This window comes from Nelusetta ayraudi, unplaced genomic scaffold (genome assembly GCF_046127955.1).
Source record: "Nelusetta ayraudi isolate G7.1 ecotype Tasmania unplaced genomic scaffold, CSIRO-AGI_Nayr_v1 ptg000008l, whole genome shotgun sequence".
Lineage (NCBI taxonomy): Eukaryota > Metazoa > Chordata > Actinopteri > Tetraodontiformes > Monacanthidae > Nelusetta > Nelusetta ayraudi.
Genome location: NW_027466058.1, coordinates 657501 through 684724, shown reverse-complemented (window position 1 = coordinate 684724; position 27224 = coordinate 657501). Strand labels below are relative to the sequence as shown.

Sequence of the window (27224 nt, the reverse complement as noted above, 5' to 3'; positions counted from 1 at the left end):
GTTGGGTCACACTGACATCTGGCGGCCAAATAAGGGATTACTGACGTTTTTCAAGAATCCCCTACCCCTCTCTTTTTCATTTTTTTTTCAATAAGTCTGTTATATTACATAGAAAGAAGAAAGAAACTTATTGTTATTTTCTGTTTTCAGGGGAGGAGGGGGAGGGGGAGAGAAGTTTGTCTCCGACACAGCTTTAAAAAATACACTCAAACACATTCACGCACCACAAAAAAGATGTAGCAGATAACAGTGCAGATTATTTTTTGCTGTTCAGAGCAGTTATTGCAGAGGGGATGAATGATTTCTTGTAGATGTTTTTCCGGACCAGTGGGGTTCTGTGTCGTTTGCCTTATGGCAGCAGTGTAAACTAGTGGTGCAGAGGGGTTTGAGGGTTCCTCTGTGATTAGGGTGGCTTTCCTCATCACTAGTAGTTCTCCTTTAAAATGACCAAAGAGACGATAAGTTAATAAACAAATCTTGTAGTTTTTGAGCAAAATTTAACTGACCTTTGGAGTCATGATTTCTTGAAAAACCTCCTTGGGGCTACAAAAACTCCTTCAACTTCTAAAGTGGGTTGGGTGCATGGTGCAATAGGTCCAAAGGTCATTGACTCCTGTAAAAACAAAAAAGGATTACAACAGAAAACGAATAATGAACATAAGAAATACAAAAAATATAATGACACAAATACATCTATTTTTAAAATGCTATTTTTCAGCACTATTATTATACAGCTCAATGGTCTTATTGACCTATCATTTGGATAGTTTTGGATCTATAGTGGATTCCGAGGTAAGCAGGACAAAAAACGGTTTGTGCCGTTTTGTTACGTCTGCTCAGATTAATTCTACTTTAGGCAGACTTCATTGCCTCCATTTCCAACTCTCTTCAAATACTGCAGGTAGAGTAATAATTATCCACCAGGGGGCAGCAGATACGAGATTTAAGAAACTATGTTGGAGAAGAGTGGGTTTGTTATCGCGAAATGGAAACTGAACTGGGGGGAAATATACTTTACTTTATTTATATACTAAAGTAAATAAACGATTCAAGTGTTTCAGCTGCAGTTTGTTTTTGTCTCGTGCATGTGGTCATTTCATAATCAAACAGTCACCATCATCATTAAAGTACCTTGGTGTTCAATGAAGAGAAGACTGAACTGTGTATAAAGTATTTTATTGTAAATATTTCAAATGCTACAGCATATTGATGATTAAAGTTAAAACAAAATGGCCAAAAAAGTAACAAAAATAAATCCATCCGCACTGACGTGTGATGAGCTTCTGGAACTCTTACCGTTCCATTACTTTTCAATTAAAATGTTTTGAATTGACTCGGAAAATATCCAACTTTACAGTATTGTGTCTCACTGATTACCACAAAGAAGATTTGTAGTCAACGGTTATGGAATGGCTGTCATAACATATGAAATTTCATAAGCTTGCAAATCTACTTTCATTAAAATTTTGTTCCTACGGTAACATTTCACTTATTTGTGACAGAAAAACATCTCAACTGTGTGCCGACGCACGTCTGGCTCACTGCGTATCATAGACCACAGAATTAAAATCAAAAGCTTCATCGCCTTTAACTTTTCTGTGTGCACAGACATGTTTTTCCTGTTCGGTGACAATGGCCACAAATGAAACTTTAAACTTCTACTGCAAGATTACAAAAGTCATAGTCGCCTGACACCGATGATAAGAAACAAGCGCCCCAAAAAGATTGTCATGGAAATAGAGCATTTTACGAGTTTCAACATCATTGTCATCATACACTCATTCACCTCACGCGATATCAATCAGTGTCTCACAATGACCGGTAGTCCAGAAAACAGGTTTTCCAAAAGACTGCCCAAAGTTTAAAAACCATTGGTAGCAATAAAAAATACTGCTTCTTCCATTTATAACCAGACATTTGAGTCTCTTTCACTTTTCAGAAAACTAGATCTAGAAAGAACAACAACAGCAGAATAAAGGAGGAAATGTCAACAGTGTTTTAGTACAGAGCAGACAGTAAGCAAGGGGAAAAAAAAAAAAAACTTCTGTTTCATATTCATATAAAAGTGCAGTAAGAGTTCATCCTTCATAGTGTTTGGTCTGTCCTCGTCTCTTTATTTCACCAAGTGTCCTCTTCTTAAAGCCTGTGTGTGTCAGAGCGCGCGCGTGCGTGTGTGTGTGTGTGTGTGTGTGTGTGTGTGTGTGTGTGTGTGTTGAAGAGACTGCTGGCAGACTGGAAAGCGTGAAGATCTCTGAATTCAAGCCAGCGTCCTCTGTCTAGGCTTTATTCTCGGGTACAGCTAGAAGAGAGGACAAAAAAAATATATAGTCAAACTTTCAAGAAATTCTCCTCCTCAGACTCACCATTCATTAAAATGTCGGCGTCTCATGACTTACCCCAAGGAGATTTCGGGGAATGTAACCCTCGGTGTCGGCCATCCGTGCCCACCACCAATCAATCTCGTCCTCGTCCTCTCTGCGGACGATGGTCATGCAGTCTCCCTCTTGGAAAGACAACTCATCTGGGTTTTCGCTACTGTAGTCCCAAAGACCGTAGACCACGCCTCTGTTCATGATGCCCATCTTCTCTTGCACGCCTAAAACGGATGTGAAATAACATAGGAAAAGATTAAGAGCAACGGTCGACTTTATCCAGACAGAAAGTCACAACAATCAGGCGCAGCATTAGAAAAGTCACAACAAACGTGACAAAAGGACGTGCACTGACCATAGAGGAACTGAGAGCACTGGCTGTAGCCTTCCTCCATCTCTTCGCATTTATCAGCGGCTGTTTGCATGTCGCTGTAAGTCATGGCGAACACCGCGGCTCCAGACTCCACGAGGAACTTGCACACTTGCACGTTGTTGCAGGAAGCAGCGCAGTGGAGCGGCGTCCTGTGGGAGAGGGCAGGTGAGGAAAAAGGTGAGCATGAGGCAGTAATGGAGGAATTGGCAACTCTAGTTAAGACTATTTCTGATCATCAAAATTGGTTCACAGATTGCATTGACTTAAAATTAATTGTGCTAGTTACTGTATATGGACAAAAAAAACCAACAGGAATTTAGGGAATTTCACATACCAGCCATCACTATCAGCGGCGTTCACATTGACCCCAAACTGAACCAAAAACTTGACGATCTCTGTATGACCGGCACAGACAGCATTATGAAGAGCAGTGATTCCTTCATCGTTGGGCAGACTGGGATCCTCCACCTGTTGGTGGAAAGTGAGTGAATTTAAAAATAAATTAATAAATAAATAAAATGTACATTATTTCAAACAGTAAGGACATATGAAAAGTTTGTTTTTTTTTAAAAGGAGAAGTCCTCACCTCATAGATGATCCTCTGGACCAGGTCATATTCTCCTTCCAACGACGAGTCCAGCAGCAGAGCCAGCGGGTTGAATTTCACTCTCATGCTGTGATCGATGCGTTCCGAGCCGACCTTACGCAAGTTGGTCCTCTTTCCCTGCGGAGACAATCACCATGCCGTGTCACACAAATGAGCTTCAAAAAGTTGTCCAAACACATAATAGAAATGGGACTAGCGGCCGCGGCGGATCATGATGAAGTCTGTCCTGCCGGGGTGGGCGCCTCCGCTCTCTCTGTGGTGCTCAGGCTAAACTGGAGGGCAGAGGAGTGGCTTGTTTTCCTGCTCTTTGTGCATTGGTAATCCAGTTTGCCGGCACAAACTGGAAAGAAACACATTTATTTTTCTAATACCGCGTTTATGCAACCAGAGGCGGGTATTAGGGGCTGTGAGAAAAGTACAAAACCGGCAGGGGGGGGAAAGTGGGTCATCGAACTGATCCGATGATGGACTGGCCATTTTGGACCGAGACCTGGCGCCACGTCGTCATAAAGCGCTTAAGAACAACCGCATGTCGACTGTTTATTTTCGACGCAGAGCGCGCCGAGGCAAAACGTGGGAAATGTGGGCTGAATATCTGCTTAGTGTAAGCTGAATAAGACCTATTTCACGGGGGAACAATAGAGGCACTTGATGTGGATTAAATAATTATACAACACCGGACCTTTGCTCTGCTGCGCTCTAACTCATGACCTGCCTCTATGGAGCTGACCGAAATGTGTGTGCGACAAGCGAGTGCTTGTGCGAGAAAAACACAACTCTGAACGCAGCGATTCGTACCGGTGGCAAGGTGACCTGGCCTGTGACCTCCGGCGCCTTCATGCTGAAGGTGTCCTCTCCCAAGACCTCCTGCTCAGCCCCACTGGGGTACGGCGGCGGCGGGTAAGGGGGGAACTCCTCCAGGAAACCTTCCGGGGGCGGCGGCGGCAGGTTGGGCATCGAGTCGTCCAGGCCGGCGGAGGGCGGCGGCGGCGGCGGCGGGAAGAGGGCGTCCTCGGGCCTGGGGGCGGGGTGCGACGGAGGGGGAGGCGGGATGATGAGCTCGCTCTCAGGCATGGCCGGGAACGGTTTGGGCTGCTCGGCGGGCGGCGGGGGGGCGGGGGTGTGGGATGGGGTCTGAGTGCCCTCCGCAGTCTGGCCCGTCTCGGCCTCGGCCGCCTCCGCGCCGCTCACGGGACTCGGAACTCGAGCCCCCGCGGGCACGTCGGCTGTCTTGTCGGCTTCGCCGACATAGACCGGAGTGGTCGGCGTGGTCACGGTGGTCTCCATCGCCGCCAGGGTGGTCTTCTGGTAGAGGAGCTTCTGAATGTTGGGGCCCGCGGGGCCCTCCGGTTCGGTGATGGAGCTGCGCTTCTTCAGAGGCCTCGGCGCGTTGTAGAGTTTTTTCCTCAGGGCCTCCAGGTCGCCGTCGCTCTGGTGCCTGTACGGGTTGGAGATGAAGGGGAGGAGCTTGGTGGGGCTGAGGGGTCTGGGGATGCGCTCGGTCTCGGGCTGGGGACCCTCGGAGTGGCTGGGCCCGACGCTGTTGCCTCCGTTGCCGTCCGTTTCGGTTTCAGGGGCGGGAGAGCGGCGGTCCAGGTAGGGGTTTTCTGGTTGGAGGGAGCCCCCGCCGGGAATCACCGGTTTGCCGTAAACTACAGTGAATGAGAAGGAAATCTTAACCTTACATCTTCAAATGCAAAAGAACAAAGCTGGGATGGGGATGGGTTAGAACAGGGGTCACCAAGACGGGCACCAAGTCGCCCCTAAGGACCACATGAGTAGCCTGCAGGCCTAAAAGAAAAGCCAATATTGGATTGCTTGCCGGACTCATAAGTTGTAAGTTAGAGGTCCTCTTTGGATGGGAAAAACAGAAGAAGAAGCAAAAACAGGAGAAACTCCAAGGCACTCCCATAGAAAGTTAAAACACCTTTATTGCAGCAGCTTGGTTACATTCAAAAGAGAGAGCTAGTCATTCTATGAGGAAGGTTTGATTGCCGGAATGCGTCAGAGTTTTTAATGGTTTTGAATGCGACTTAGCCTGCAGGCCTGCTCTAAAAATAGCGCAACTCATTGAGCTGTGTCTAAAATTCAATTTTATGGAAACCTTGTTAAGTCATTGTTAATTATTGAGAAATCATCAACATGATCTGTGTCTTCATATAGATAAGTATTATGACTAATGATAATGAGAGCAAGAAGAAGAGAAAGAAGAAGAAGAAGGAGAAGAAGAAGGAGAAGAAGGAGAAGAAGAAGAAGAAGAAGAAGAAGAGAAATGACTGAAGGCTAACAGAGAAAAAGGTGTTATTTCAGTTGAGTGTAGCAAACTGGTTGCCCTTCATATGACTCAACACCCTTGAGTTGCTCTCAGGATTAAAAAGGTTGCTGACCCCTGGGTTATATATGAGCTCGCTCAACCGCCATCCACCCCTCACACACGCCCACGTGAAACCGACTTGTCTTACCGCTGATAAATCCATTGGAGCGGCTCTGAGAGCGGTTGAGGGCTCCCTGCACGCCGGGCTGGAAGGGCTTCGACGAGCCGTGCTGCTGCGTGTACATGGAGTAGATGGAGCTGGCCGCCAAGGTCTGGGGTTTGCTCATGCTCGAGTCTTTGGACGAGGGCAGCTCCGGGGTGAAGGGCCGGACGGTGGCGGCGGGCGGAGCGTCCTGCTTGGAGGGCAGCGGCAGCGTCTGACTCTGCGCGGCCGGGAGGGGGCCACGGCCCTGCGCCGCCTGGGGCTGCTGGCCGTGCGGCTTGGCCTTCGGGAACGTGCCCGTGTTCAGGCCCGGCTTGCCGTAGGGCACGCCGGCAGGGCCTTTAGATGGTTTGGAGGGAACAGGCGGGGGCACTTTGACCGGCGCCTTGGCAGCAGCAGACTGGAGGAATGAACCGAGAGAAAGAGAATAAATAGACGGCTTCTTCTGTTTGATTGCTGGTGATGAACCCAAAAGATGGGTTTTTTTTCTTCTTCCGTCGTCTCACCTGAGAGTCCCTCACCAGGTCATCGCTGCTCTGGTTTTTACGGAGCGAGGTGGGAGGAGCTTCCGTTGGCTCAAACATGGAAAGGGGACGCACCTTCCTGTCGCTCTTCAGTTCGCTCTCATCTGCTCACAAATCACATGAGGACAGAAGCAGGCACTTCTCAATCGCAGAAAGCCAAATACAGAAATATATGATGCTGAACGGTGTTTGTGAGAGATTAGGCTAGGCTACATTAGCATCGTTAGTGTGCGTCTCCTACCTTGGTCGCCGCCGGAGTGGGAGTGTGAGCTCATGCGAGGTAGTGTTGAGGACGGACCATGACCGTTGGCATTGGATTCCGGACCTGAAGAACTCCAGTCTGCCAGTTTGGACTGCTGAAGGCCTGACAGAACAAGACAGAAGCACGGAGGAACTATTAGCATTTGTGAATGAATTTAAAGTCTTTCTGAACGACTCTGGAATATCTCAAGAGCCATCATTTTGATCTACTTCACACTTGGCAGGTTGGTCATAAGGCACCACAGGAAGTGCAGTGCAGAAGTGGACGATGTTCTCTGGGCTGAGCAAATTATTACATAGCAGTAGAGCTGTGTGATTAATCAATTTTAAATTGAAATCAGACTTTCCAAAAATCGCCCAGCCCTACATAGAGTTGATGTGAAATCAATTTTACGTCATTAAAACAATTTCTGAATTTTCAATGAATAAATGAAACACATGTTGTGTCATTTGGCGAAAGCTTTTCAAGCTTAAACATTACGATTTTGTAACTATACACTGTTAAGTGACTGTTAAGCTTAAAGTAGTCAAAATGACTGGCTCTTAAAAAAAGCTAAAAGCAGCTTTACAAGCGATAAGCAAATTCCAAACAGGCACAACACTATAAGACATAAACAAACAACGAAGCACCGACACACCGTTCGGAAACTGGTTTTCTATTTTACTTTTCCGATAAAAACCAAAGTTCACAGAGGTGTTGCAGCTTGAGTAGTCCCAGCGATGGCCGCGGCAGGCCGAGTCTTGAGAAAGACCAGCGGAATCATTTGCATTTGCCTCCCTCGTTACTCATCAGGAGTTTTTCAGTTGACTGATCAAGACTCAGCCACTGGCCATGCATGTCCATAGATATACAGTTATAATCAGCTGAGAAGCAAAAAAAAAAAAAAAAAAGCATCTGGGCCATGAGGAGGATTAGCATCCCGTCATAAACATTAAATCATAATGATTTGGATGGCAGGACCAGCAGCTAATAAACGCTCTCATTCAGAGGTGTTTGTAAAAAAAAAAAAAAACACCACTACAAGCGCCATCCGCAAAAGAGATCTGATGCGTTTGGTCAGAACCCACGCAGGATGTCAGTTCAACTGAAGGTTATGGGTTTGTTCCAACTGACCTGCTAAAAACCGCGGGGAAATAACCGGGAGAACCGCACAAACAAAGACACTTGAACAACCAAACAGGGGGCACAACAAGCAAACAGCACCGGAGATCCGGCGAGGAAAAAGTGATGCGCTCGTCCTTTCGGTCGGCGAGAACCGGAGAGAGGAAAGGAGTCGCTTTGAAACACAGCTGTTCAGAAGCGCACGCACACGCACGCACGCAGACAAACACAAGTGTGTACCTTTTCTCTTTGCCCGCAGCTCTTTCAGAGGCTTAAGCAAGAACATGGCTTCTGAGGAGGATGCATTCGAAAGACAAGAGACACAGATTCGCCTTAGAGCTCCGGGATTCCCTGTTTCCAAGATGTGGTGGCGCTGGCTGGGCCGAGCCAGCCCCCCACAACTCCTCCGCCCCCCTCCAGGGGCCACAAAGAAAACCTGCCGGACACTTTGCACAATATGCCGGCTCGAGAGGAACTGGGAACGCTTGTGTACTACTTGGAGCGTGTTCCTGGCTTTCCCCGCCCATTTCTATCTCTCCTCTTCCCATACTGCAAATCAAGTCAGCATGCAGAAATAATTGCGTGCAACATGGTGACAGGCTGCTCCCTCCACTTTCTATAAGTGGACTTGTGCTGACACAGAAACAAAAAGAAACGCAAGCTCACAATGAGGTAAGAGATGGATGGAGGGAGGGAAGGACAGAGGGAGGGAGGGAGGGAGGGACAGACGGGGATCTTGAGACCAGCTTGTTTTTGTTGGGAATAATTTTGGTGTCAGCTCATTCATTTTTGATAACATAAAAGGTTACTGCTGACCCAGAATCCACCAGTGGGAATGGGTTAGGGCTAAGAGAGCAAGTGCAGACATCTGGAACATGGGGGGGGGGCATATTGTGCCAAGAAAAAGCATTAAGAATATTTATAAATCAAATGGCTTGTTTGGATGGAATTCGTTCCCCACTGTTACTATTGCAGGAATGGGAGGGGATGAAGGTGCTGGCTAAACAACTGCTGACTTAAAGCTAACTGATTTAAAGTACCAAACTACCCATTTGCACCGATGGTAGTTTAAGCTTATATAAGAAGAGGCAGAAGCAAAAGCACGACACACATTTTTTTTTTTTTTTTTTTTTCAGAAACATCAGGAAAAGGGAAAAGGAGGGAGATGTTCAGGCTCAACACACCACTCAGAGGCTGACTCGCTACCTTCTGAACTAAGAGTGACATCACTATCAGCGGGTGGCTCAGACTCCTCCGCTCCTGCTGGGGGCAGGATATTTTCGTCACAGTCAAGTCAAGTACAGAAAAACTAAATGAAAACTAAGAGTCACAGACGAACTTCGAAGGTCGTAGTTTTTCCAGACAGACTTTGTCCCGGTCTGTCCAAGAGACTATCTATCTATGGCTGCGTTTCCATTACAGCTTTTTGCAAAATGAAAGCGATATTTCGAAAATTTCGATCAAGTACAATTGCGAATTGCAGGTCTTTCCACTGAATGGTGCAAAGCACACAAGGCGTAATTCTCGTAAAAGAATCTCGTCCCCGGGATTTACGAGAATAACGTTTGCTTGTATTATTTTATGTTTGTTTGCTGTCAAGATTGGATGTTATATTTTTCTCATTGATTACTTGTAAAAAATATTCCATCTCCTCCTCCAAACATAACGCACCATTTTCACTTGAAGTGAACTGGTCGCGTGACCAGGTACGTCACGTCCAATGACGTGTAAATGCAAAAAAAAGTTTATAAAAGTGTTATATGACACTTTATGCGATACACCTCTGTATCGATACGTCTGAGAAGCCACTTCATGAGAGCCTACAAACCTTATAGCGATATTTGAGAGGTTTTTGAAAGTTTAGGCGTTTCCATTATCAGTTTTTTTATTGCGATATTTAGGTTTTGCGCGATCCTAGGAGTAATGGAAACGTAGCTTCTGACTAGACAGACTTGGCGCGTGCTGTTCACCTGTGCCAGCCTGGCTGCGTGGGTCATGTGCCGGGAGGGTGGCGGTGCCGTCCGGGTAGGCTGGTTTCACCACCGGGTCGTGCCTCACTGTACCGCGGGGCATGGTGGACGACTGGATGTACGGGCCCACCGCGGCAACGCGAGACGGACCTGTGTGCTGTCCGGCCTGGCTGTCGGAGGGCAGCTGTGCGGTGAAACAGGACAGAGACAGAAAGAACGAGAACGAGAACTGAGAACGAGAACTGACGAGGTCAGTGAAAACTTTGTTATATCTGTCGTACAAGAGAACCAGTTTGGCCGCAGGGTCAATAATATGTGTTTCGTATTAGATTTGAGGTTTTATTGATTATATTTTTTGGAGCGGGACACCATCAGTTGAGGATATATGTTTTGCTCAGAATTGAGAAAAGATGGAAACTTTTATTAAATTAGCATCCACTGATTTTTAAATTCATTATCATGTGGAAAGTTCCTGATCACAATGTAATATAGAATAATTTTGATTTTGTTCAATTACAACGTAGATTGGAACCATAATGCCCATCAATTAAGAAAATCAAATGACAAATAATAGCCAACAGTAATTATAGACAGGAAACAAATGTTTTATAAAGACAGTGATGCCGTTTCCAGTGCAAAAACTAATGAAATGCCGCTTGCTACTAACACAAAGCAGTGAAAGAAATCAAGACGTCATGAGGGACTGTCCTTTGACAACAAGACGACCACTTCATCACTTCATGCACCTCGACCATCACAAAGATGAGATGTGCCAGGTCAAAATCAGGAGGTAAACAGACATGTATTTTCCCAATTCTAGTTTAGTTACCTGAAGTTGGGTGTCTTTTGAAGCCCTTTCTTTACTCGGATAGCCATTCTTGAAAAAAAAAAGCACAGACATGCAACAGCAGTTCAAAATACCAAAAAATAAAAAGCCTTCTCTAAACTAACATCCTCCTTTTTGCAAGGTTTTCCAACGACTGTGTGAGCGGGGCGGTGCGCTGGGACGCACTGCCAGCTTCTCCTCTGCCAGTGCGGCCAGGCGTGCTTGCCGAGTGATGTCAGCCGGACACTTGCTGTTTGGGCGGAGGAGTGAACGGCTTGGATGGAGTGTGTCTTTGTGCCGGTGTAAAAAGGCCGACTCATTATGATTCTAGGCAGGGTGCGAGTAAATCACCTCCTCACTAGGGCCTATTGATGCCGTCATCTCGACACCAAACAGACGCGCGCACACGCACACACACACCTTTCTCCGCTCTGTTTTCACTGGATGTCAACAGTGCAATGAAGGAGGAGTCGGGCTTCTGTTACGTTCTGCTTGTGTGCGAATGGCTCATTAATCTTGACAGCTCTCGGTTGAAATGTTAAATCTCCATTTCGGCATTTATTATTTATGGCTACACTATGCCTAAGACTCCTTATGCAGGGTCTTACCCATTGTATCTGCTTGTTCACATTGCATACTATACATCTTGTAGAATACAGTTACTCTTGCAACAAACAAAAAAAAAGGATTTTTCATGAAATTAAAAAAAAAAAAAAAAAACATAAATAATGAAAATGTATTTTCTTGTCTTTGTCAAAAACACTCACAAAAACACACTGATTATATTATTATTTGTAAGGAAATTCTGACTGATGAAATTACTCCATGAAAAAAAGAAATACATAATTTTTGAATGTGGGTTTTGCATTATTATTTTGCCTATACAGGTATACAGGCAGAGAGTTGTAGGATCTCCCTCACAGTTCATTGATGACTTAACTGTCCTTTGGCAACAATTGTTCAGAACAACGACTACAAATTGTTTTCGATCATGATATTCTTAATGGAGAGACAGGCACTCTTACAGTTAGTTTTTTTGGTCAACACATTTACTGTTTCCTGTCTACGTCCAGGGTGCAGTCAGATGAGATAGCATCCTCACTGACATTCCTGCCTGTCGGCCTGCTCTCATTACTCCTCTCTCAGCAGTTACTGTAGACTGAGAAGCCAACTGACTGAAGAATTACAGGTAACAAGAAGCCAACTGCCTGACATAATCAAAACTATAATTAAACTCTACCGACCATCGTTGATACAGACACCCTCTTGAAACATCAAATCCTTTCCTAAAAAGAACTACTTTGCTACTCATTCATATTACATAATCATTATTTTAGGAAGGTGACTGTACGGAGGGTTCAAATAATCAAACAACAGATATGAGTTGACTATTGAAAGAATAGTCTTCTTCCGAGTAATGGCTCTGAGTACCAAGACATCAGAGACGAAAGTCCAGTATATTTTTTAAATATGGCCACAAGAGGGAGCTCTGATCAAAACCATTCATATCAATGATCTGCAGAAAACATTTCATGGGAGATTATTGACTATTTGTGTGGAGCCAAAACCCATGACAGGCAAAGCTCTGTGTTTATTTAGACTTACAGGCAGGTTCTCCTTCTGCTGCAGGGCCGCTTTCTTCTTCCACAGCCGATCTCGCAACTCGCTGATCCGTTTGTCCATGGAGGCCACCTCCAGGTTGCGCTTATTCAGGTTCTCCCTCTGCTGCTGCAACTTAGAGTTCTGGTCCTGGTTGAGCTTGTTCCTCAGCTGAACAAAAAGTAAAGGGTCAACACAATAAAACTGTCAACGCTGCTCCTACTGTGCCGCTGCTGTAGTTAAAACATTATCACTTCTGCACACCTGAAGCTCTTTGTAGAGACGATCGAGTTCAGCCACAGAGCTCTGGTTGTCATGAAAGTTATCCATCTTTCCATTTTTGAGCAACTCAAGCTGCCGGTTGAGCTCCTCCACCTTCGTGGCAGCCATCGCCAGCTCCCTCTGCTTCTGCTGGAACAGGTTGTTCATCTGTTCTATCTCCTCCACTAAACCCAGGAGCAAAAAGAAGCAGGAGAAGTGGAGAAAAAAACAAGCAGAGAGAACATGAGTTACGCTGAAGGTTGAGTGAATCATTGCAAGGAAATTAAAATGTAAAATCTTCCTGCTAAACCTCTGTTTGTTAATTTATTGATTTCGCTGCTTACTTAGTTTGCCATTGCTGAGCCGCTTCTGCTCCACCTGGCCTTTGAGGGCCCTGACCTTCTTCAGCCTGGTTTCCTGGTTCTCAATGTTCTCCCGGAGGCGCAGAAGCTTCTCCTGCTCCGAAGCCTGCTGCTGCTGACGCTGTTCCTGCTGCTTCAAATAACGCAGCCTCTGCTCCTGAAAGACAAAATGTCACAAAAGTTTTTTTAATTTTTTATTACACTGTCATGTGTGCTGTTAATTTGATATTTAGGAGTACACATTCTGTATAAGCCGACTCTGTTAACACAGTAAAATGTCAGTGTCAATAGTTGGCGTTGAACAGACACGCAACAGAGGTCCCTCTGAACAGGTTCCAAGAGAAGCAGCACGGGCTCCATCTGAAGCTATTCCAGGCAATGTGTGAGGATGGTTATGTCTATTTACTCACTCAAACTTTGCGAGCGCTCGTGAACTTCTGAAGTTACACTCTCGAGCGCCATTACTCTCCACTGCGTGCCCAGTGAAACTAGTTTGGCACGGCAAAATGGGCCAAGGACAAGGTTTTGCAACATTCCGCTGTGTTTATGCAGAACTTCCCTTGAGGTGGAGTCTCAAGGGAAGGCCAAACATTTAGTTTTTGAATATCATTTTAATACCGTACACACTGCACATCTGAAGGAGGAAAAGTCTTTTTACGCACCTTGGAAGCGAGGAGCTGCTGCTGAGCTTCTATCTGTTGCTGCTGTCTTGCAGCCATCTCCTGCAGTTCGGCCAGGGTCATGTCCATGCGGGGTGTAGCCACCTGAAGAGATCATGCGACGGTAAAAGATGAAAATAAGCTACACAATCCGGACACAACCGCTAAAAACTTCTGTATAAAGCTTTGTCTTGCATAACAATATGTGTATTTTAGTTCAAAAAAAGGATTGCAATAGTCCCTGCACAATTTAAAAGCTACTATTTTAAACTTTTATTGTCTGGGTGAGACCATCTGCAATGCGCCCATAACTGTAACTTTAATATTATTCCACTGAGGTGCAGCAAAAAAGTTTAGCATATTGGAAAGGTTTCATTTATGTGTACGGATGGAATGATCAATTAGAAATAACCCTAAGACAAGACTGAAAAACGTACCCCGTTCTCCGTCCTCCTGTCGGGCGGAGCCTTGACTCCATTCCTCTTCGGCTCCGATCCTCTGGACACAGCTGAGAACACGATAACAACATTCAGAAATGACTGTTGACTGCAGAGCTAACCTGCAACCGCAGCAATTCAGTCTGAGCCAAACAGCAGCAAATTACTTAAATTACTGGTCTATACAAACGTGCAAAAAAAAGAGAAAGAGGGTGTGTTCTTGCTTCTGTTTTTTTCCGCCCAAGTCTCACGTGTCTGACAAATGCACATACACACCTAGCCGTCCTGCGGGGCAGAGATCAGCCAGCTGAAAAAGACTGGCTGGTGCAGAATGAACTCGGCTGCTCAGGGAAACTGGGGATCAGTGCTCTCTGACTTGCAATAATCTCAGGGTTTAACCTAATACATAACCATCTGGCAGTAGTACCAACAATTGCATGTGTGTGCGCGCTCCTATGTTCATGAATGTACTTATCATGCTACCAGCATTCGACTGGAGTAAGGTGCTTGAAAGGGAGGGGGAGGCGGCGACCTCTCCTCAAAGCCTTTAACCCAGGACCACAGCCCTTTAGCTTGCATAATGGATTTAGATGGCCCCTGATGTACACTACCAATCAAAAGGCTAAGTGACCGATGGTGAGAAAAGCCTATTTCTAGGAAAAAAGAATGATAAGACCACCTCTAAACAAATATAGGATTAACAATGTTCAATTTCCTGGTAAAGAAAACGACAAAAAAAACAGGTGATGCAAAAACAAAGAAGACTTAAGCCCCCAGTGTGGGAAACCATGAGCAGGAGATAACAGGAAGAGAAAACAGCAATATAATCCCCAGACCAGACACAAGCTCTGAGCGGTAAAGGGGGCTTAGTTGCGCAACTTGGGGTTGCGAGGACAGCGCATAACCATTACAGTGGTTTCTGACTTCTTAAGAAAATTTAAAGTAACAGGCTTATGACGATGCGACACTCTGCCTGGCCCTTGACTGTACAACTTAATAAGGCTTGTTTGAGGATTTGCCCGCCGCTAATATTAAGAGCGTTTGCTGAAATAAGTCAGCGGTAAGAATATCGCTTCAGAAGTTTAAGAGGGTGGGTCGAGGTCTGCTTATTTTTAGCCTCAAACGGTAGTTAAAGGGATCTTTGCTTTCAAGAATCTCGCTTAAAGGCAGGGATGGTGTCAGAGCGGGTGCAGGCATCCCCGGAGCTGCTACAAATGCATCGAGTCCTTAAAGGGAGTTTTCTGAGAAAGAGAAAAAGCTTTTGTGTGCGCAAAAGAGACGGGAAGCTTACCAGACTCTCTCGGAGCTCGGTTGTGACGTAGGAAGAAGCGAACCTCCACCCGGTGCTGTCCCCAACGCTGGAGCAGGTCCAGCATCCTCTCCCTGTCGCCGACGGCTCGCTCTGAAGATGGAATACAGGAAATGATGTCAGTGCAATGCAAACACGAAGTGTAGCACCGCACCTGCAGGGACAATACCACTCGGGGACAAAAATGAGTGGACGTCGACGTTTGGCCAGGTCATAAAGTTGAGATACAATCGAAGGCTGTAAATGTACATGTGACAAAGCAACTGGGGATATTTGCCCAAGAGCCCTTACGTAGTGACACAAAAGGTATAACTGGGCCCAAGTACAAACAGAGATAGGCAGATTGATAATAGACTCAAGGTCCAGATCAAAAAATGATTACACTGCATCAAAATGTTCGGCTGCATCAAGATCAGGTAGAGGTCAACGAAAACGTGAAAAGGTAACAATTGCTAATCAGTGACAAACTGGATCCTGACTATCATTATTGCAGTTTAATGCTAAACGCTGCAGCTGAGTTTGAAGTCAGCAGTGAACGCGCAGGGAGCGTGTTTTTATTTTTTTTTGCAGTCGACTGTGTCTTTTCAGACTACTTAGGAAAGTGCTCAAACACAGTAATTGGCCCTTCTCTGCTCTTACGGTTGCGTTGCCGCGGAAACGGCTACGAAGCCTGGCTCCGATTCCGAACGTCTCATGACTGAGAGATGAAGGGAGCGGGAGATGGAGTGAGATCTCGAGCTCCCTCCCTCCCCTCCTGCCATCCCTCCTACCTGAGAGATGTGAGAGATGGCTGGCTGCTTGTGTTTGTTACGGGGATTACGGGCTTTGCTTCATTAGCATTTCCGACCCATAAGAGATAAGCCCTTCAAAAAGAACCCATCAGGCATCTGACCACAGAGCTAATCTCCATACATGGGATACCTCAGAAAGGCAATTTCCCTCTCATTAACAAGGACGAAGACAAACAAGTGTCTGCGTGGTGGCTCCTGGCTCTCCACCGGGGAGCAGATTTATTGCATAAACAAAAAAACAACTTGCGGCTGCAAAAGGTCACGTTCTTTCATCCGGCGAACCTGGCACGGTGACTCACCCGAACCCCGCCACACCTCCGCCAGGTGGCAGTCCGTCTCCCCGGGCTCCTTGCACAGCTCCACCACATCTCGGCAGAGCGTGTCCGGGGTAACAGGGACCTCAGTGAAATGCTGGTCGTTGTTACTGAGGTAAACCGTCAAAAACATCTGCAAGACAGCGGGGAGGGGAGGACACGGGGAGGTAGAGGGTCGATTAGGGATACGAGCAGGCGGGCAAGCGAGAGAGAGCAAAAGAGAGAGAGACTGAGAGATACCGGTGGCCTTTGAGAAAGCGGAGTCAACATTATGAGTTGCTGAAAATGGTGGCTTATTTCCCCATGGATGAGGGTGCGGTTTGCTCTAATTGGTCCCTGGTGTGCGAGGAAAAGCAGGGACAGATGACGAGGAGAAGAGGAAAGAGAGGGAGAGAGAGAGAGAGACAGAGAGAGAGAGAGAGACAGAGAGAAAGAGAGAGGGCAGAGGAATATTTTAAGAGTGTGGGTGAAGATATTTTTTTCCACCTGTCATGACGACAGTTTTGAAAGTTTTTCCACGTCTAAGTTTTTAATAACTCCAAATGAACGCAAGGATGAACTTCACCATCGGAGTCGGAGCCTCGCAGGTTTAATTACTGTTTGCTAACACAAGGTGAACATGAACAAACACTGGAAGCACGTGGACAACGACAGGGCCCTCATCCGTCTACTTAAACATTCACGTCAGCGTATGGTTTGTATTCCGTCCGCGCGTTTCACCTTGTGCCGATGCGTCCGCTCAAGTCTGACATCATGCTGGTGAGACTTGCCAAATCACATGGTCCAAAACATCATTGAAACAGAGAGTGTGGCTGGGCTGCTTCCAACATGAGAAACGTTATGAGCGTGTGTGTGTGGCCTGCCGCTGTGACAAAAAAACTACATTTCCACGGAGTCATTAATAAAATATTCACCCTTGATCACATTCATGTCTTTAGGGACGTCTGCTTCCCAGCCCTCAACTCCTCCACGCAAGATCTCGGAATTTCACTGTGACCCAACATCAACTAGCTGCTAATAACTGTTGCCACCAGCCTGTGAGCAATCCTCCTGCCCAACAGCTCTCTATGTGGGGAATTTGAAGACCCCGTGTTTGTAAGTCAGTGTGCTAAAGACAAACAGATGGTACAGAAAGGCCTGGGATGACCAAGGAAAAAACAATTGTTCAGGAAGTGGACGGTGGTTGAATATAAGATGTAACTAACTAACAAAACTAACAAAAACGTCAATTTGAAATTGTGCATAAATTTTTCTTTTCATTCCTTTTTTTTAATTATAATGAGGGACGGACATGAAAATTTGATTTAGAAGTAGTTTAACCATAGACCTGACATAAGCCGCGTTTCCATTACAGTTTTTTCGCAAAAATAAAAGCAAAAATATTTCTAAAATTTCGACCGAGTACAATTAAGATTTTCAGGTGTTTTTATTGAATGGTGTGAAGTGCATAAGCCGTAATTCTCGCAACATTTTTTTTTTTTTATTTCGGTTTTGCGCAATTCTAGGAGTAATGGAAACCCAGCTCGTAAACAGCAGGTCAAAAGGTGAACATTTTAAAAAATCCTTGCATTCTTTAAACTACTGAGTAAACATTAAGATATGTTGAACTTAATGCATACTTAACAGGCTCTTAGGGCAGGGATGGCATATTTTCCCACCTGATAACAAATTAGGAGTGCAAGCTTCGATAGGGCCATTACGAACGACATTTTTAAACCGTAAACATCCAAAGGCAGAGCACAACTCTGGCTCATTAACATGTCATTAAAGCTCTTGCCTTTGGCCCCAGCTTTTGGCAACAACACAGTGACTTCAGTGGATCCAATCAGGAGAGTGGCGGCCTGAGAATGAGAATAACCTAGAAAGGGGGTTAATTGTTGAGGAGTATTGTTATTAGTGTTCCAAACCTCCTTGTTAGACTGTCAGGTTTTTTTTCCTATTCCGGGCACGCTGCGGTGAATGGCTGGGCCTACAGGAGCAATGGTGGGAACGGGTCAGGGGGGGTCACAAGCACAAAGGGCTTAGGGGGCTGAGCTAGAAGAGCAGCTGTAGCCGTGGTGCAGGAACAAAGTCTCTGGGTTTGCTTTTTAACTGTGGGGGTACACGGGGGGGAAAAAATGGCAAGAGCATTAAAAGAAGTGGCTCTCTTCCCTTTTTTCCCCTTCAAAAGAAGCAGAGCGAGTGGGCAGGTGATGGGTGTCCTCTCCTCTGCAGAAACACACTCACTCAGAGAGGGTTTGTCACGTCTCAGCGCTGTGGATGTGTCCGACGACCGGAGGTCTGAGTCACGGCGCCAGATTCGACCGATCCAAGCTTTGAGCCATTTGGATGTAAATGCGAGCTCCCCATCAATGGAGTGAGTCAGCGCTTAGTCATCCCCGTCCGTAATCTACAGGAACGGAGAGCTGTAAACAGACAATTCCCCGCTGGTGATCAGAAGGCAGAATCGCCGAGGACCTCCCAGGAGAGGAGAGCCAGTGCCCAAACCCACCAGTCGGCTATCTCGCCAGTTTGGACACATACTTTCATTTATCTGGCAGTCTGGTCTGGTGAAAAGGAATTTGAATTGTTTACGGAAGTCATGAGCAGGAAATGTTGTTCACTTCCTGATCGGACAGGAAGGACAAACAGTAAAGTCCAATATATTTTATAGGGGGCATAAAATCATGGTCAGCTAATTGTGCTCATGCTGCTGCGCCATTTGTAGATTGTGATACACCTGCCATGATTAGTGGAGACGGTGGCAAACCAGTGACGAATGCCTTCAGAGTTCATGTGTCAGCCGGCCAGAAATAAAAAAGTGAGATTTTATAGAATAGAACCGAATGGACACTTTGTCTGTCCCAGATGGTGACAGAAATTATTCTTCGACAGGACTCACAAACACATTCACAAATTCCCATCAAGCCACATTTTACACGATAAAAATGAATAAAAATATAAATACAAAAAATGTTAAAAAGTAGAACCTTCTATTTCAAGCTGTTACAGCAGATGGAACAAAAGATTTTTAAACTGAAACAAAGTGCGATAGTTTAAATCTCACAGCAGCCGACATCACAACTTCTCAGCAATGTAGGACATTTGGATGACCCTGTGAAATATTTGGAGAGTGGCCGAGAAACAACAGAGGGAGTGAGTGGAGGAGGGAGGAGGGGTTGGGGAGAGAAACCGGGAAGTGAAGGGAGGAGAGTGAAGCCTTCCGAGCGTCCCTGCTTTTCCTGGCCGATCCTCCTCAGCACTAAAGTTAATGATCCAGGGCGAGAAGCAAGCCGAGCGGCGTCCTGATGAGCTTGCACCTTTCTGTCGACCTTCATCTACGACTGTGCGATCACGCTGTCGGAGCTCACAATCGAAGCGGGCCGCCTGTGCACGTGTGGTGTGCAGGCAGATGCGTGAACACTGAGATGTGTTCAACATCGATGAGACGGCCGGCGCCGTTGGTTTATCTCACAACGCCTCTCCCTAATTTTTGGAGGAGTCGCAGCTTTTGAATAAAACCGGCGTGGAAAACACAAGCGGCCTCCACAGACGAGCTAGAGCGCAGTGACTTGACTCCCTGCCAAAAACTACAGTTTATTAAATATTAATCAACACAACAGGGTATAAAATTAAAAGAGGCCACACGACAAGATGATAGGTCTGTTTTACAATGGACAAAACGGCTGCACGCATCACCTGAGACGAGCCTAAACAGAGACAGCTGACGTGGTATTTGAATGCCAAATTACAGGCTTGGGCGAAAATCAGCTGGACTTTTAACGCGCCTTTTGTCTGTCAGAGAGGATGACAGCTGATGAGTTGCACTTCCTCCCTACCTGAGACGGGTCAGAGAGAGATCGGCCCTGGGCGGTAGGAGGGTGGGAGGAGGGCAGCAGGAGAAGCAAACGGGCCACTTCTGCTGATGTAGTTGGCCATAATGACGATGGATTTCTAAAATACTACAGCAAAGGCCAAAGTTTAAGCCGTACTTCCAGGAGTTCAGCGGCGGCGTGATGGGTCATGACTGCAAACTGTTACTTACGCGGAGAAACACCATTTTCACAGCAGCTTTTCGCCGGAGATATAGTCGAAGCCGAGCTGCTATAAGGCTAGGTCACTCTCAGGCCATATCTCAAGGATTAAGATAATCCGCTATATAAAAAAAAAATAATACAGCCTTATAACACACTGCTGGCTCAGTAATACAACAGTGAGCTTAAATTCAATAGCATGCAACCAGGCTGGAGCCACTCAGCCTCGGCTTCAGAGAAAACACAACCGCGGGTAATTCAGTTTACGGAGAGAGTATTTTGTTGCCCACCGCTGGCTCGGCGGCGGTGCGCTTAAATAATTAAAAAGGTGGAGCAGCTTGAGTGTGACAAAACATTTCTGTTTCTGGTGTATTGATAGCATGCGTCCGCCAAAATCTGTTCCAGACTCAAAACCTCAGGTCTGCGAGCCGTGATCGGGAACGCCAGAAATTCAGAAAGCGTGACGACCATCAAGCTCTATATGTACTCTGCAGTGGGGCTGCAACAATTAGTATTATTATTAGTATTAGTAGAATATTTGTATTATTTGTTAATTAATCATCAGCCTATGACACAAGTATATAATACGCTTATTCGCATGTTGGAAAATCATGGAATAAGCTAGTTTAGCGAACGGTAGTTCACTTCGGTAAATTCGTACTTTACGGCAGTAATTCGTGAATTACAGCCCCTGTCAATACTAGAGTTCATACTGATTTGTAACACTCTCTCTTATCAATTGTGTTATTTAGGGCATATTGATTTGATATCTAAGTTGTAAGAAACATGTTTAGGCTATTTAACTGTGATCAACTTTGCATATAACCTTTAAATTGTGAATTAATATACATATGATATTTTATGTTGAAAAACATCAAAAATATGTCCCAGATAAATGCTTTGAGTGTTCTTCATTTAGACATATTTGTTTGAAAACGTATGCTGTCAGAGTAAAACAGTATAGCACAGTGAGAATATTTAAGCAAGTTAGGTTAAACAGAAGTCCAAAATAGGCAGTGAAAATAACAACAATAACTGTGACTAATGGAAAAAATAATCGATAGACAGCAAAAATAAAAGTAATCGTTAGTTGCAGCTCTACTCTGCAGTGTTTAACTCGGGTTTCACATCATTGGTTAAGTCGAATGAGCTTGTTTACTGCCTGGCGAAGATGTGTGTTTGCATTTTGAGAGATGCATCTAAAACCAGGGCCTTGGCTGAAACAGGCTTTTCAAGCTTCTCCAGTTGTTGAGGGGAAACACTGAAAGACACTTTGTGTGCCGAGCCAATTACGGGGAGGAATGCAGGGTTTGTGTGCGTCGTCTGTGCACGTGTCTGTGTGTGTGTACGTACGCGCACGAGTTTCACTCCCTCGATGAAAAAAAAAGATAACAAACACGGGTTCTCTAGCAAGAGAGTAGGCCACCCGAATGGAAGTGTAAGCAGGAAATAGTTGGACGAGGAAAACCCTAAACAAGGCGATGCCTTTGACAAGTAGTGACGTAAACACATCCTAGTTTGCCACCTTGAAAAATGCCCGTGAGGGTCAATTCTGGTCTCTCAAGATCAATGTCAGAATGGAATTGGTCGCATATTGAGTTAGGGTTGATCAAAAATGTCTGCCGCTGCAGTTTCCCCGCTTCCACGAAAAGACAAATCACAGGGGACCGTGCCATAATTGCATTACTCTGCACTACGAGGACAACTTGCAGATGAAAGGAGGGGTCCGATCCTACCATCAACACTGACATACAACTCCGTCTTCTGTAGAACACCTGGCCAGGGCAGAGAGTGCCAATCACCCAACAGAAGGTCGCGGTTTGAATCCTGGCTGCTGCTGCCAGCCGCAGTGCCCTTGGGCCTCGGGGTGTTGGTGTGAATAGCAAAACATATCAATATTGTGCAGAGTCTCTTGGGGAGGTGTGTGTGTGTGTGTGTGTGTGTGTGTGTGTGTGTGTGTGTGTGTGTGTGTGTGTGTGGGGCGGGGGGGGGTCTTTGTGATACTTTTTCATGAGTGATACAGATCGGAGTTGAAAAGGGACCGGTTTTTGAGTTTGAAGTACGTCAGGTAGGGTTGCAAATCATCAATTATTTAATTGTTATTTAGTCGATTGCCCTTATCGATTGATTTATGATTTATTGATAAGTGGCGATTTTCCCTTTGAACCTAAATTTCACAATTAAAAAAAAAGTGTAAGGAACACATTATTTAAAAAAAAAAAAAGAAAATAAAAGTTGTTTAAAAGTAGTTTGTTCTAGGTATATTACAACCATCACAGTATCTACAGGTGAATTGCTCTTTCCTGCCACTATACAGTTATATTGATATTAACTACTTATGTAAAAAATGTTCAATTAATTGTGACTGATTTAATTTAATCTATTAAATTCTTAATTGACAACTAATCCATAACCAAATAATTGTTGACATCCCAAATGTCAGGCAATATAAAAGATTTTCTCATGAGGGTTTGTAAAATTATGCGCATGAAGGCGAATAATGATGCGTTTTAGATTTGGAGAGAAAGTGTTAGAGGCCCATGTTTCTTTGGTTATTATTAATAATAATTATTATTATTATTAACATAATAATACATTTTGTTTGACGGCGCCTTTCTGGCACTCAAGGACACCGTACAGGCATCATAAATAATAATGTTATTTGGTTAATCAGATTTACCCATGAAAAACGTCTATATAATATCACAATGGATTAGATAATCAGCCTTTTTCATTGAATGAAAAACATTTTTTAACCGAGTGACTGCCTCATAAACTCAAGCATTTGAGTCCAAATATCCTAATTACTATAACCGTCCTCGAAAAAGCTAATATAGTGTTCTAAGCTGCAAACTCAACACTACCCTTCTGGGATAACAATCAGGTCTTCATGCAGCACCATTTAATAATTAATTGGGCTTATAGGTCTGTAAAGAATATGCTTTGCCAAAGTTCTTCAGCAGCTTATGGCTGCTTGTAAAATAAATTCAACACCGTTGCTGCGCGTTTTGTTGTACAAGTATTAAAGCAGGTTGGAACTATTTTCCTGCCTTCCAGCTGTTCCGGTGCAGTCAGCGGAGGTAAGTCACGGTGTGTCAGACAGGCTTGATATAATATGTTGTAATGACCAGCACGGACTCACGACTTCTGATTTGCTGTTGGAAGTGCGGAAACGTGGGGTGGGGGGGGGGGAGTGTAATGCAGCCTGACAGCAGCTGTGGACGGCAGCGGCCCTGTGTTATGCCACACCTCCGGAGCTTTCACCTGAGGCCTGCTGGGCCTCATCTCCACACATGCATCCATTTACAGATATCGCTGCGGTCTGCAAATGAGTCATGCTTTCCTTGTGTGGAGGAGTCACCTTTGAATGCGATTGCGGCTGGTTTTTGAAATGGTGTTATCTCCCCCAGTGTGCACACCTCAGCTCACTCTGCCTTTATTTGAAGACTTGACACAATTCCACAAATCAGAATATGCCCAAGTGGCTTTATATATTCATCATCTTTATATTTGATCCAATCTTTTTAGGGTTAACGAGAAGGTGAGGAAGAAAGACCAGTGGTAGCAAAGAGGAGAGCACACAGTTACTCCACTGAATTGCAACATTTAAAAAAAAGTTAGACGATAAATTGAAACAGCAGCAATTTGTGACTCTCGGATCTGTACAAGCTTTTACTACTGACTGCACTGCAGTGCTCAGCGTCACTTTATAATAGGTGCTCTTGCAGCGGCGCTCCATTCCTGGACTACATGATGAGACAGCTCCTTACTTTGTGCTTATGTGGAAGATAACGGAAACGGGACTTGCAATGAAGGCGAGGGAGGGAGGGAGAATGTCTTTAAACAGCTGAGCAATTAATCGGGAAAACAACAAAGCCACTGAAAACGTTCCGTTTCCACAAGATTGGATTCAAATTACGCCAAAATCCTGTATAAACCACTGAAAACCCAGAATGTTCAGAGGACCGCAGGAACAATTTAAGGGAAATTACTGGATGCCAAAAACTATAAGCCAGGAGTTGGAAGCTCAAAACTCTAAACTGACAGCCACTGAATGATGTCTCTGACAGGTTAAATGTGTCATGGTGGAGTGCTGAGCGATGGTGGTAGGCTTACAGACCTTTGCTGAAAAATTGAGGACGATAACCTCTATTCTCTTCAGAGAATACCAGCCTAACTGTTTCTGAGACAAAGTCTCCTTTCTTCCTTCCGGTTTACCTTTGATGCAGAGAAGGCGCCAACACAGTGGCACTTTAGACATTTTAAATACTGCATGACTGCAGTTGCTGCTTTATTTTAGTTCTTGGAACTGAGACAAAAACAATTGCGTCTTTCCTAGCAAGCCGATTCCCAACCCAGCCGGGGTCCCAGTGGCTTAACACCACTAGAAAAAGTCTTTCAGGCTGCGTTCAGTCGAGGATGTTAGGCTTTCTACTGCCGCTGTGCAGTATCCATAAAAATTCAATATCAACAAAGCAATTGGCCGTCAAGATCTTCCGGCTACAAATTACTGCTTTCATGTCTGTCTTTGAAAATCCATCAGTCGGCCTCTGATTTGGCCACGCCTATAATCCCTGTTCTTCACATAACAGCCTTAATATTGCCCTTGAATGTCCTAACGCCCTTGGCTGTCACTTGTGTGTCCGCCTCCTTTCACTTAACCACAACACTTTCCCACAGAACGAAAACACAACGAGTGCGGTGGCTGCAAAAGAAGGCATGCTCGGGTTTCTGTTGACACATGCGGTAAAAAATTCTAGCTTCCCAGAGTATCGCTCAATTTTTTTTTCCCCCACCATGTAACACCACCAGCATGGTATAGCGGGTTCACAGAAAGGTACACCATGAAATGCAGGCCACAAACACACAAAAGTGGTTCCACTGGATGGCAGGCAGTTGTGTCATGGGAGGTGAATGAGGAAACGATGACATTTGCACCTGCAACATTTGAAATTCAAACTCTGCAGGGGGGCCGTTCACGAGTTATATAGCTCTGTTACAGCCTGTTGAGGATTATACATTAGCAAAGAACTGGGCTGATTGTGATTCCACCTGTCAGGAATCCAAGTTACTGCTGAAATAAAGTAAACACCCATAAAACATGTAAATCTTTATATCCAGCCAATATGCGTCGGCAGAACAAAGCCTGGTTTAAGTGGTCATAACAGCTAATGAGGGGTAAATGAGTTACAGTGTGGTATAGTTGGGTAAAGAATGAGCATCCCTTATCAGGGTGCTGCCACAGCAGAAACACACACAATGTGCTCTCGGCAACACGCCATTAAAGAGCCCCTACAGCTCATTGTGTTCAGAAAACAGTGACCCCCTATTTACCATCCCAGGCCAGCAATTACAACACCTCATTCTCTCCAGACCCCGAGCCCCCAGGCCTGTACAAGCAGGGTCCTGGGCAATGGGTGTCATTTTTAAAGACAATACCCTGCATTAAACATGACTAAACAGAGGCCATTTTGTGTTTATCAGGCGAATACCAGAAGCTGCATCGCATTCAAGCCACACCACACACACACACGTATATTCTTGCTGCATTACACAATGACAGTGAATGTGTCTCATGTGGCCTTTTAGGGAGCAGACCTAGCTGTAAAAACATATAGGATGGGGATTTATATTGCCGTCCACAAGATTGGAGGCAGATAACAAATGACTACATGTCAGTAGCAGGCTGAGGTCACACACACCAGACAGGAGTCATCCCGAGCGCAGGCTGTCTGCACAGCTAAGATGATTAATTCACTGATCAAGCCGTTTTACTGGAAGCTCAGAGCTACACACAGAAGGATAAAGCAAGAAAAACCTGAGCTCATTCACCACAGAATTCACTTCTCTTTTCAAATGTCACCATTTTTGTAAAGAAAAGGGAAATTGCAATGTATTTTGCATGATATTTAGATTTCAATTTTTATTTTTTTTTTTAGAAAAATACAGTATACCTGTGTGGCTGTGAAATAATAAACATACTCATGACAATTTTCTATTGTGAATAGGGAGTTCTCTCTGACAAGTTTATGTTGCACTTCTTCTGACACCATTTCATTGCGAAGCAATTACTCTGATATAAGAATAAGAACCAGTCTGTATGAAAACATAAAAACTGCAAACACTATTAAATACCAGTGCCTATTTTCTGATTTCTTACTTGGTTTAATACATCTTTCTTCAGTAGACTGTAAAATCAGGGTAAGATAACTAGAGAAGACAAACGAACCCTGAGCAGATCCACAGTCCTAAGCTAGTGTAGAACCGTCTTGCTCCGACACGGCTACCTCTTTATGAGTGGATTTGGTCTTAATGTAAATATAAATGCTCATTATAGAGAGAATTTAAAAAAAAATCTTCTAGATACGATCATACATGAGCATTTTCAATTATCGTATCTATCCTTTTAAATGTTATACACTGTATATGATTTTGCCTCTTAACATTCAATTGCAGCTCTTAAACATCCTCAACCCTTGCAGCACCTCTTTTCTTTCCATCATTCAAAGCAAGTTACGGTTAACTACATTTAATATATTAAAAATGTGAGCCCCAGATATTGTTGCAATTGCATTCCAAAACAAATCACTATTTAAAAACAAAAAACAAATACACACTAGCATTTGTAAACGCTTGCTGGTTGCCACGCTATCCTTCACAGAGCTTGTGACTCGTCCTATTCTTAACATTAAAATAGTGCTGAGACGGACAATCTACTAATGCAGAAAAATGCCACGGAGTTGCGATGATCATGATGATGCTGATAACATGGCACGCGTCCAGATCCGAGTTAAACAGAGTGCTCGTCACACTTGGCAGGTGCCTTCGGCATGCTGTGTCCTCTGTGAAGGAGGACGGATGCGTACGAGGTCGATATCAGACATCCCAAAAAAAACAACCTAAGACGCACCGTGCACGAGGGCGCTCTGACGCAGAGCGCTTCAACTTGGGCTTGCATGCGAACTTA

The 27224-nt window shown here is 44.9% G+C and overlaps 1 protein-coding gene across 7 annotated transcripts in view; it reads right to left on the bottom strand.

The window, feature by feature from the left end:
• Positions 1–1159: 1159 nt before the first annotated feature.
• Positions 1160–27224, bottom strand: part of tp53bp2a (tumor protein p53 binding protein, 2a) — a 26995-nt gene continuing 930 nt past the window's right edge. For 2 of the 7 annotated variants that reach the window (XM_076018469.1, XM_076018470.1), the window contains exons 3-22: positions 16230–16377; positions 15122–15232; positions 13831–13901; positions 13397–13498; positions 12717–12891; positions 12376–12557; positions 12118–12282; positions 10516–10563; positions 9687–9870; positions 8923–8979; positions 7957–8007; positions 6595–6717; positions 6336–6457; positions 5815–6229; positions 4151–5004; positions 3332–3469; positions 3080–3213; positions 2728–2894; positions 2397–2596; positions 1160–2299 (exon numbers count right to left, since the gene is read on the bottom strand). In XM_076018469.1, the coding sequence (XP_075874584.1) occupies positions 2258–2299; positions 2397–2596; positions 2728–2894; positions 3080–3213; positions 3332–3469; positions 4151–5004; positions 5815–6229; positions 6336–6457; positions 6595–6717; positions 7957–8007; positions 8923–8979; positions 9687–9870; positions 10516–10563; positions 12118–12282; positions 12376–12557; positions 12717–12891; positions 13397–13498; positions 13831–13901; positions 15122–15232; positions 16230–16377 (3489 nt within the window). In that variant the 3' untranslated portion in view covers positions 1160–2257. The remainder of the gene's footprint in view (positions 2300–2396; positions 2597–2727; positions 2895–3079; positions 3214–3331; positions 3470–4150; positions 5005–5814; positions 6230–6335; positions 6458–6594; positions 6718–7956; positions 8008–8922; positions 8980–9686; positions 9871–10515; positions 10564–12117; positions 12283–12375; positions 12558–12716; positions 12892–13396; positions 13499–13830; positions 13902–15121; positions 15233–16229; positions 16378–27224) is intronic. The other 5 variants (XM_076018471.1, XM_076018473.1, XM_076018474.1 and 2 more) reach the window with 5 other exon arrangements.